The sequence below is a fragment of the Acanthisitta chloris genome, unplaced genomic scaffold (assembly GCF_000695815.1).
Source record: "Acanthisitta chloris isolate BGI_N310 unplaced genomic scaffold, ASM69581v1 scaffold12630, whole genome shotgun sequence".
Taxonomy (NCBI): domain Eukaryota; kingdom Metazoa; phylum Chordata; class Aves; order Passeriformes; family Acanthisittidae; genus Acanthisitta; species Acanthisitta chloris.
Genome location: NW_008652300.1, coordinates 1 through 11,489, shown reverse-complemented (window position 1 = coordinate 11,489; position 11,489 = coordinate 1). Strand labels below are relative to the sequence as shown.

Sequence of the window (11,489 nt, the reverse complement as noted above, 5' to 3'; positions counted from 1 at the left end):
GGAAGCAACCCACAGTACTGTGAGGGACCATCCTTCGGTGACGTCCCTAACGGACAGTGGATGGCACAGTCCTTTGCAGAGCAGATTCCAGAGTTCCATGCTGGTGTGACACGGGAAGAGGAGGGAAGCTGTGTGTAGGAGCTGTTCCTTCTGGGCAATGGATCCATGCTGCAGTTTTAATGCAGTGCTCAAGATTGGTACCTCGGTTCTGCAACTGAAGTGTTTGAATAGTATTTTATCCTCCCTAGTTATTTTATGATAGTCCAAAGTAAGTATGTGGTAGCTTGAAATCAATGAACTAGATAATTTTAAGGAATTGTCCAAGCTTTTTAAACAAACAAAAACAAAAAAAGAGTTAGCCCTTTTTTGTATATGAGTTTTATATTTAATGTACACCATTCCTGGCAGTTTTGGACAAGTTGCTTTCTCATTTGTGAAGATTTTGTTAAAGCATTATTTTTACTCCACAAATCCTAAGGTTGTAGTAGTAACAGCAGCAGTTTGCTTTTTACTGATGCCTCAATATTTATTTATCCTTTTATATCCAGAGGGGAATCATAGAATTTAAGGGTTGGAATGGACCTTACAGATCAGCTAGTCCCACCCCCCTGCCATGGGCAGGGACACCTCCTCACTAGATCAGGTTGCTCAAGGCTTCATCCAACCTGGCCTTGAACACTGCCAGGGTTGGGGCAGCCACAGCCTCCCTGGGCAACCTGGGCCAGTGTCTCACCACCCTCACAGGGAAAGCTTCTTCCTAATATCTAACCTAAATTTCCCCTCTTTCAGTTTGTACCCATTGCCCCTTGTCCTATCATTGCAGTTCCTAACAAAATGGGAAGTGTACGCCTTGTCTTATGTGAAGTGATGTTTTTAATCATGCACAGTTAAGGAAATTGTGCTTTTTTAAGTCTGCCATTTGCCTCCTTAAAAAGTGCAGGAAGTTGTGTTCTGCAGCTGAGAGTGCTGAGTATCTTCTGGGTGGAAAGAGAAAACTGTCTCTGCTTAGTGGATGGACCATAGTCAGGATTAAGGGAGTGAAGAAATCATCTCAAGTCACAACTCTGTGGAGGAAAATTTGTGTCACACAGGACAGGACCTGAATATTCTAGCCAAGCTGTCTTAGGGTAAGGTATCCCTATCACTCCATCTTTCCCCTTTAAATTCCAGTGTAAGGAACTGGAATTCATGAAGAAAAACCCAAGCAATGGTGGTTCTTGAATTCTGTGGCATTTTAACTCTCTATCATTCCTGCATGATCAGAGTCTTTGCCTGACCTCTTTGAACAGATTCCATGGCAGGGAATTGAAAGGCTGCATTCCCTGTAAAAATCGTGTGCAGCTCCATTGTTTACATCAGGTACAGTTAGCACAGGGTGAAAGAGGTTTGCAATTTAGCAGTTTCTAACATCCATTTCTCTTCAATCTGTAAGACCTTAGAGGGTGTTCCCCTTAACTCCTCTTCCAAGTAAACCCCACAGAGTTAAATGCAGGGGCAGCTGCTCCCTGGATAAGAAATCAGCTGTGGAAATTACAGATCTCTTCTGAGGAACTTGCCTAAATGATACACATTTTTGGCTGATATTAATGACTGAGAAATGAGATTCCAAGCTTGTGCCTAACCATCATCTCCTTTCCCTCTTTTATCATGTGAGGAAGAGGTGAAGTAAAAGCAATAAGCTGATCAAAACACTACGTTTAGATGATCTTATGACAGTTGGTGCTTCACATACTTGAAAACCAGATACAAACCGTATCTCCTCAGTCCACCCTGGTCAGATTCCTGTACCAGAGTGATTTATCCTTCAGAGCCAGCGACAGTTGTCAGTTGTGTTTGATGAGTTAGTGTTAACCAGAACACTATGGCACAGATTCTAGTCCTGCTGTAACAGCTCTCACTGAGGTCACACACTGTCAACCTGTTGGCATGATGTTTACAGTTTCTTCCCAAAATACGTGGCTTAATTCTGAGCATCTTAAATCGAGGAAGTGTGAGTTATGATTCTGATTGTGTTTATTAGCTTCAGCACAAAGCTGTGCAGTCTCTTGTCAGAAAGATAGAGGACTTGTCTTGTCTGTTATTTAAAGTGTACTGTATCATGTATTGCTGTTTACATGGACATTTTCCTGCAGGTGCTCAAAGTGTCTTGCATCAGGGATTTGTTGCAACTCAGTTTTATTTTGCAGAAAGATTAGAAGCATGGAATTAGCACTGCTGAGTCTGTAGCACAGTAGGATGTGACTACTGAAAGGCTACCCTGGTTGATTGGAAGGGAAAAGGTCTTCTTTAAGTGCAGTGACCTACTAGGTATGTACCAGGTGTACCTATGCAGGTGTAAAATGCAGTTACTGCAGTTCTATGTGTGCTCCTTTGGAACTGGTGCTCTTTTTTGTTACAGTAATACAGAAGTTCTTAATCTGTCCTAAATCTATCAATGTTTTACAATAAAATCAGGAATTGGACTGCAGTGGCTTGGAATGTACTTTTACATCTTGCTAGCAGTGTGTCTGAGTGTACTACAGGATGTGCCATACACAGAAACACCACAAAACAGTTCACCACCACAGAGCTCTGCTCAGTAAAATGCTGCCCAGGTTTTCCTTTTGGGCTGTTTCATGTGGGCTAGACAACTAAAGGCACCTTCTACATCATACTGCAGCTATCTCCTGTGTAGATCTTTCCACCAGAAGACACTGGAGTCTCAATCATAAAGACCTTATCATAGAATCACGGAATCAACCGGGCTGGAAAAGACCTCCAAGGTCATCAAGTCCAACCCTACTGTGGTTACTAGACTGTGGCACCTCAGTGTCCCTCCTGAACTGAGGGGCTCAGAACTGAGCACAGGATTCAAGGTGTGGCCTCACCAGTACAGGGCAAGAATCACTTCCCTGATTCTGTTGACCACACTGTTCCTGATCCAGGCCACCTGAGCACACTGCTGGCTCCTGTTCAGCTTCCTGTCTCTCCAAACTCCCAGGTCTCTTTCTGCCTGGCTGCTCTCCAGCCACTCTGTCCCCAGCCTGGAGTGCTGCATGGGATTGTTATGGCCAAAGTGCAGGACCAGCACTTGGCCTTGTCAAACCTCATCATGTTGGAGTCAGCCCATCTCTCCAGCCTATCCAGGTCCCTCTGCAGAGCCCTCCTGTCTTCCAGCAGATTGACACTCCCCCCCAACTTTGTGTCATTTGCAAGCTTGCTGATGGTACTCTCAATCCCCTCATCCAAATCATCAATATAGATATTAAAGAGAACTGGGTGCAGCAATGACCCTTGGGGAACACCACTAGTGACTACCACCAACTGGACACGGCACCATTCACCACCACTCTCTGGGCCCAGCCAGACCTTAAATTAAAGTACACTGCGTGGCACTGAATTTCACCTCTGTAAATGTTTAATGAAGTACTTCAGTGTCAAGTAAACTTGTTTCCTCACCTTACATGAAAGTCAAGATAATCTGAACCATGTAATGGTCACTCCAGCCATAAGCTCACAAAACTGATGGTGAGTTATTCATATGGGTAACAAAAACTTGGTTTCCTAAGTTCAGTTAATCATACAACATGTTGCATCTCAAACTATTACATGCATCCAATGCACTACACTTTGCAGTATTTAAGTGGTTTCAGCGTCAGCTATCAGGACGAGTCAGTTTGAACTTCCCTGAAGGGTCAGGAATGAACCAGTTTTCCCAGAGATCAGTGTGGACACTGGGATAGTCCCAAGGTTTGTATCTCCCACTCCAGTGAAGTAATTTAGCTTCTTGAAGAAAATGCTCTGAGTAACGAGCATCAGGACTCCAACCTGCATGGATAGATGGAAAAAAAACCCTTTAAAATTCCAGTTTTTAATGATGTAAGACACTACAGAATAAGCAAAATACAGGTGGGTTTGGGGTTTCTTTAGGAAGTCTGATTAGTGTGGTTTGACCTGTTAATTGACAACTAGTTGTATGATAGAGCAGCTTTTTTTTCAGCTTGATGCATCTCATCAAAAAAACTCAGCTAGTTTCCTCTCTCAACACTTTTAATTTCTTGCCATAGCTGGGATTAAAACCAAAATAAATCCTTTTGCTATTCATTCTACTACAGCAGCTAAGCCATTGCTTTTTTCCCCAGGATAATTCACCACTCCCAGGTGAAAGGTAACTAACTCCGGAACATTGACTAGACAAATGGCACCAGACAGAATCCCAAAACCAGTTAGGTTGGAAGGGACCACAGTGGGTCATCTGGTCCAACCTCCCTACTCCAGCAGGGCCATCCCAGAGCACATGGCTCAGGGTTGTGTCCAGATGGACCTCCCATCTTCTTCCACTGTGCCTCCAAAAACACATTTTTCAGTCAGTGCCTATATTCAGATCTTTCATAGATTCATCATAGCTGATGACACTATAGCTTAGCTGCTCTTTGAACTTTGTGCTTGGTCTTTGGGGTGTTATTTTTCCTTTTCTTTATCCAATTTCATGTCAGAGTTTTGGAGGGTTTTTTGCAGGGGTGCAAGTGTCTTTTTTGCTTGACCTGTTAAGATACTTATGTAGTGACCCCATGCAGAACAATCAGTTCATCAGGTTTGGTAGAGACCTTTAAGATCATCAAATCCAACTGTCCACCTAGCACTGCCACTGTCACCCCTAACCATGTCCTCCAGCCCCAGATCCAGATGCCTCTTACAGACCTCCAAAAATGGTGACTCCACCACTTCCCTGGGCAATATCCCAGTGCCTGAAAATTCTGCCCTGCCCTGGAGAAAGCAGGACTGGTGAGCACTGTGGGGAGTGAGGGTTATGGGCTGTGGATCTGAGGTATGAAGTAAACCACTGAGGTGAAGTAATGTCAGGTCCTGCAATGGGATCTTGCAAACCACTTGAGTTCCAACTTGCAGCTGGTGAGAAGTTAAACTTACCAAGGTGCCTTATGTGCCACATAGGATTAATAGAGGAGTATTTTCCATGGAATACAATCAGCATTGGAGAGGTTGCCACACCTCCTCCAAGGGTGCTGCTGTAGAGGTTTTCCCTGCAAAAGGAAAAAAGCAAATGTCCAAAACCTCAGAGAACCTTTATTACAAAAGAAGATTTGAAAGAAGTATTCTGACAGATTTCAAAATAATTTTGAACAGCCCAGTTTTCAGCTTATGCTGTTAATTGATTGTGTTTCCAACTCCCAGTGCCCATGGAGTAAATTGCTGCTACCAAGAAAAATGGGAGTCAGACCCAACATGAAGCCAATTTCTTCCACACACAGCCTGAAGTCCTCAAGGCTGACAAAGTTTACTGGAGAAAAAAAAATAATCTGTTAACAGAAAGGAATTCAACATCATTTTGCCTGGTTTCTTAAGAAAATGTACATGTTTCCAGGTGTTTCATTCCCTCTTTCTACCACTTTCCTCCCACAGCTTTTAGAGCCACAGACAGATTTTGTGATCAATCCAGGGCTAGATCAGGCCAAATCACAGGGAGCAGAGGCAGCAGGAGATGGCAGCCAAAGGTCCTGTATGGTGTGCTAATGACACTGCCAGTCTGTTGGCACAAGGGCAAAGCCACCCACACCTGTGCGACACTGTGCCACCCACCTAGTCCAGTAGGGAGGGAACCTGGGAAGGACTGAGATATGCTGAGAGGCCACTGAACAAAACCACCATAACCTCCCCCTTAAAACTGAGTGTCAACTGCTAAGCAAACTTTTTTCACTACCATTTCAAACTTCAGCTAAAAGGAGCATGAATGTGTCATTAAGGCAAAGGGTCAACTTTGGAGATCAGATTTTTAGGGATATTAATGGAGGTTTTGCTGTTAAAATCCCTTAGACAGCACAGCAATAGCTTGTCAGGATATATTACCTAAGCAAAGAGAAAGACATTTGGCTTGTCATTCCTTCAAGCCCTTCTCATTTGTGTCTACTCTGGTCCTTCCTGAAATTAGCATGCAATGGACACAGCCCAACAGCACAAAGTATTCAGTGTCAGTTGGGCCTTACTTAATTTAAATTTAACCCTTTGAAGAGAAAGAAAAGAAAAGAAAGGTCAAGTTTTCAAATAGAGGTTAACAGAGAACCAACGTCAACCATGACTGATTAACCATAGAATCACAGAATTTTAGGGGTTGGAATGGACCTTAAAGATCATCCAGTCCCAACTCCCTGCCCTGGGCAAGGACACATCTCACCAGAACAGGTTGCTCAAGGCTTCATCCAACCTGGCTTTGAACACTGCCAGGGTTGGGGCAGCCACAGCCTCCCTGGGCAACCTGTGCCAGTGTCTCACCACTCTCACAGGGAAAACTTCTGCCTAATATCTAGCCTAAATTTACCCTCCTTCAGCTTGAACCCCTTACTCCTTGCCCTATCACTGCAGCTTCCCTGGAGCCCCTTCAGATCCTGGAAGGTGCTCTGAGGTCTCCACACAACCTTCTCTTCTCCAGGCTGAACAGCCCCAACTCACTCAACCTGTCTTCATAGGGGAGATGCTCCAGTCCTCTGATCAACTTAGTGGCCTCCTCTGGACTTGCTCCAGCAGTTCCATGTCCTTCTTATGTTGAGAGCACCAGGACTGTGTGCAGAGCTCCAGGTGGGTTTCACAAGAGCAGAGCAGATGGGGAGAATCACCTCCCTTGACCCACTGCCACACTACTTTGGCTGCAGCCCAATGATTGTTTCATTGTCATGACTTATTAATGGTCAATAACAAAACAATATCTTTCATGTCAATTTTCATTCAGCTAGAGAAAAAGGAGTTTTTTCTATTGGTGTAAAAAATGTTGATGTCCAGTTACAGTTTGGCTGATGCTACAGTAGGAGAGTCCCCACACAAACAAGGAAACATTCCTCCTTCAAGCAGCCTCAGGAAGGGAAGATCATCAAGTGACTTGATCCCGAGTGAAGCTGGTCACCCAAAATGAGAACCACATCTCCCCAGTCTGCCTCAGGATTAAGTGTGGTGTGTGATTAAACACAAGACTAAAATTCCAGGTGGCCATGGGACAGAACTGGTCAGACTTAAGCAGATGAAAATGCTAAAACATGAGTTACTTCACTTGACAGGATCTCAAATAAAGCCTTGGAGTTAAAGAAAGCTTTTAAGAGCCTTTTAAACAGAAAACAGAACTGTAAACCAAGTATTAAAAGTACAGTGTGAATCTACACATACTCCACATTTCTTTGCATCCACTTTTCCAGCTGCTTTGTAATCCGCTGATGTTTCCATTCAGTCATGTTAGCAACAATTACTCCAGGGTTAAAGGAGCAGGTGCTGGGGCTGATGCCAAGGTCTCTAATGGCTTGCTTTCTGTAGTCCAAGAATCCCATGTAGGTGTTCTGAGGAGTAAAATAAGTGATGTTTATCCCCTCTGAACCTCTGCAAAGACAGGTGTAAATGCATCTCTACCACTGACATGGAGACTAAATAGGTTCTTCCAAAGCTGAGCTGCTGGATCGTGGTTCCCTGCTGGGATTTCCATATGGCACAAGGCTAAAAGGCAAGATACTTCCAAATCCTAAATTACTTTTGCCACAATATTGTACCACAGAAATTTGCTAAGATTCTTCCCTCACCAGGTTTGCTTTTTGGTAGCTCAAGCTAAATGGTGTAGGATCACATTTGTCCCGCTGTGATACTGGAGGGATGCACTGACAGCTCTGGGGAACTTGGAATTGGCGTTTGAAATTTTTCTCCTAGGTTCCATTCCCAATGTCATACATTCTGCTCTCATTAGGTGTTCTACAAACGCTCATGATCTACTGATAATGAAACGCCAAACAGTAGAATCCAAAGAACAATAGAGGTTTAAAGCTACTACAAGAAACAACTTTTCATGGCTTTAGAGTTACTACAAAAGGTTCTTAATTGTCCATAAAACTATTACAAAACCATTAAAATATATCACTTTCTCTTTGGGGAAAATATCTAAAATCATCTTATGCTTCTGGGTAAACACATTCATGATCAAGATTCCAGAATGGCATCTTACCTGCATCCCAACACTTCTAACCATCTCATGTGTAGAAGGCAGGTCACAATCATCTGAGAAAGCTGCAGCATGTCCAGGAGCTAACTTGGTATCGTAGAGTTCTTGGATGTCACCTGATTACACAAAGGTAAAAGGTATAAGACAACACCTACACGGATAGAGGTGGTCAGATATCATCTGTTCTCATCCATGTTACTTCCTTTCCTCTCCCCCCATCCTACTGGGGCTGGGGGGAACATGAATTTCAGGGTTGGAATGGACCTTACGGATCATCTAGTCCCAATTCCCTGCCGTGGGCAGGGACACCTCCTCACCAGATCAGGTTGCTCAAGGCTTCATCCAACCTGGCTTTGAACACTGCCAGGGTTGGGGCAGCCATGGCCTCCCTGGGCAACCTGTGCCCGTGTCTCACCACCCTGACAGGAAAAACCTTTTCCTCACATCCAACCTAGACATTCCCTCCTTCAATTTGTACCCATTACCCCTTGTCCTGTCACTGCAGCTCCTAACACAGAGTCCCTCTCCGGCTCCCTTGTGTAGGACTTTCAGATATCGAGAAGTTGTTCTGAGGTCAACTCCCTCAGCCTGTCCTCATAGGGCAGATGCTCCAGTCCTCTTAGCAACTTTGTAGCCTCCTCTGGACTTGCTCCAACAGTTTCATGTCCTTCTTATGTTAAGGACACCAGAACTGTGTGCAGGATTCCAGGTGGGTCTCACAAGAGCAGAGTAGAGGGGAAGAATCATCTCCCTTGCCCTACTGCCCACACTCCTTTGGATGCAGCCCAGGATTCCATTGTCTTTCTGGGCTGAGCTCACACTGCAGCTCATGGTGAGCTTCTCATCCACTGTCACTCCCAAGTCTTTCTCCTCACTGCTGGTTTCAGTGACTTCCCCACCCAACCTGTAGCTGTTCCTGGGATTGCCATGGCCCAGATGTAGGACCATACACTTCATTTTGTTAAACTTCATGAGGTTTGCATTGTTCCACCTCTCAAGCCTGTCAACTTCTCCTGTTTGTCTAGGAACTCTGAAATAGTTGATGATGATTTTGCAAATTGCTTTGGATTCTGACCTGAAGATGCTCAGAGTCATATTTTGAGTGTTTGTAATTTTAACCCCCTTATCTGATTAAATTCCTCTTGTTCCCAAGAACAGCAATTCTGGATAGGGAATTGGTAGCATTTGTAGGAATTCCAATACCAGCAGGGAATGCAGGTCACACAATAAATATTGCAGCACCTAAGTGAAATCCCTTATATCTTTCACAAATTGACCAGAATCAATTAAAATTAAATCCACATACAGTGTTGATCATAATCAAGTACTCAAAACATATGCAGATAAATTCTTCCTTTAAATAAACAGATTATTTTATTTCCCTAAATGCAACACTCCTTGCACCTGCCTGAGTTTCCATTACATCTCCTGTTTCCAAATGACTGTAAGAGCTGCAAGTACTTTGATTCCACCAGGAACTGTTTTTGAGTTGACAGCTTACCTTGAACAATAACATCATCATCCAAATATATGACTTTCTCATGCTTCTGAATAAGCAAAGGAAGATAAAATCGAACAAAGTTCAGCTATGAAACAAAAAAAAACAAGGTAAAGACTAAGTGGCAAAGCTATGTCATGTAGTAGTCTCATGTTTCTGTCTGTTAACAATCAGGTTTAGCATCTCTCTCAACTGAACACTAGCCAGTGATCATTTGCTATTATGACCCTATCCAAGCAGCCCTAAATAGTTGCTTCCTCTCAGAATTATTTAGGTTGGAAGAGATCTTTGGAGAACATCTTGACCAAGCCCCTTCTGCAGCCTTCTCCACTCCAGCAGGCTGATAGGGACCATGCCCAGTTGGGTTTTGGAGACTCAACAATCTCTCTGGACAACCTGCTCCAGTGTCTGACCACCTTCAGCACTAAACACATAGTCTTTTCTTGTGCCCAGATGAAATTTCACCTATTTTAATTTGTGCACATTGTCTCTTGTCTGTCCCTTCAGACAAGATCCTTCTGAGTCTTCTCTTCTCCAGGCCGAAACAGCCTCAGTTCTCTCTCAGACTCTCTTCATATAACAGATGCTCCAGTTTCTTAATCAGCTCTGCAGCTCTGTGTTGGACTCACCACAGTAAGTCCATACCTTTCTTCTACTGGGGAGCTCAGAAATGGACATAGTAATCCAGATGCAACCACACCAGTGCTGAGCAAAGAGGAAGGACCACCTTCCTGGACTGTTGGCAGTGCTCTTCCTAGAGCATTTTTACAGGATATATCATACAAAACCCTTAAAATTTAATACTCTATGGGAATGATGTGCTTGGTAGCACAGAAAACTTCTACAATAGCAACAAAGAACACAGTAGAGGGAAAGGGCACAGAGAATGTAAGAACTATTGAACTGACTCAAGACCATTTCACTCAGCACCTGCCTTCAGAGTGGTCCCAGCCAGAGGCTCAGTGAAAAATAAGGATAGAGCAAGCACATAGAGCAGTTGCTTTAAGTATTCTTCTAACTTTCAGCTATTTTCAGCTGGAGGGATTTTCTGAACTAGATGTGATCTGTCTATGAACTTCAATCACTATGAACTTCAGTCCTAACTGGATCCCTCTACATTTCTATATTCACCAGACCTTTCAGCAAGGAATTCTGGAGGTCGAAGTACATAAAAAAATGCGCAACATCTCTTGTTTGTGCTGTGACTCCTACCAATTTTATCTCCTGGCCATTAGTTCTTGCATTGGAAGAGACAATGAGCAATCACTGCCCATCCAGTCCCTCATGCCACTCCACTACTGTTCTCATGCTCCAATTTGCTATGTGCTGTTCATTTACTCACAGGCTGCAGGAGTTCAGGACGCGATGCATCTTGTCTGATTTTACCTTTTAGTACCATGGGGTTGAATTCGACAACCTTAAACTTGATTTCTTTCAGTTTAGAGTTTTCAATCCATTTTCTATGAAAAAAAAATTTAAAAAGTGATAAAAGAAATATCAAAGTGTGTGGCAAGTACTTCCAGCATGAAATTCACAGACTCATAGAAGAATAAGAGACCTTGAAAACTCACTTGATCTATCCTATTGCAACACAGAATCACTTGTGTCTACAACTAGTGCACAGACATTTGTTTAACGTGTTCTTAAAACAAAACACACACAAAAAAAAAAACACAAAAAAAGCATCAAAACAAACATCTCACAACACTTGCCAAAACAGAAATTCCTCATGTTGCCCAAACAACTCATCTTTCACCACAACTAATGCTATGTCCTTCTATAAAGACCATTATTTCTTATACTATCTACAGTGCTTTTAAAGCAGAGGTTAGTTCTCTCTCTTTTACAGCTTTTTGTCCTTCCCAATCATTGCCATATCACCACCTAATTATATTTTCTTTACAAAATTTTTGATCTGATTTCTTGGTACCACTCCTTATTTACTCCTCTGATCTCTCTTCTAAATTCTTCCTGAAGACACCTAAAACTGACCACACTATTTTCATAGAATCATAGAATCAACAG

The 11,489-nt window shown here is 43.2% G+C and overlaps 2 protein-coding genes across 2 annotated transcripts in view; one reads left to right on the top strand and one right to left on the bottom strand.

Annotated features, from left to right (window-relative positions):
• Positions 1–138, top strand: part of TDG (thymine-DNA glycosylase) — a gene marked incomplete at its 5' end in the record, with an annotated part of 5,686 nt that extends 5,548 nt beyond the window's left edge. Inside the window, one exon of the mRNA XM_009076849.1 lies at positions 6–138. Within this exon, the coding sequence (XP_009075097.1) occupies positions 6–138 (133 nt within the window). The remainder of the gene's footprint in view (positions 1–5) is intronic.
• Positions 139–3,634: 3,496 nt separating this feature from the next.
• GLT8D2 (glycosyltransferase 8 domain containing 2) lies at positions 3,635–10,924 on the bottom strand (the record flags this gene model as incomplete). The annotated part of the gene is made up of 6 exons (XM_009076839.1): positions 3,635–3,807; positions 4,909–5,021; positions 7,150–7,316; positions 7,970–8,082; positions 9,468–9,552; positions 10,807–10,924. Coding segments are annotated over 6 exons (769 nt in total), but the record flags the coding sequence as incomplete, so codon positions are not given.
• Between the last annotated feature and the right edge of the window lie 565 nt (positions 10,925–11,489).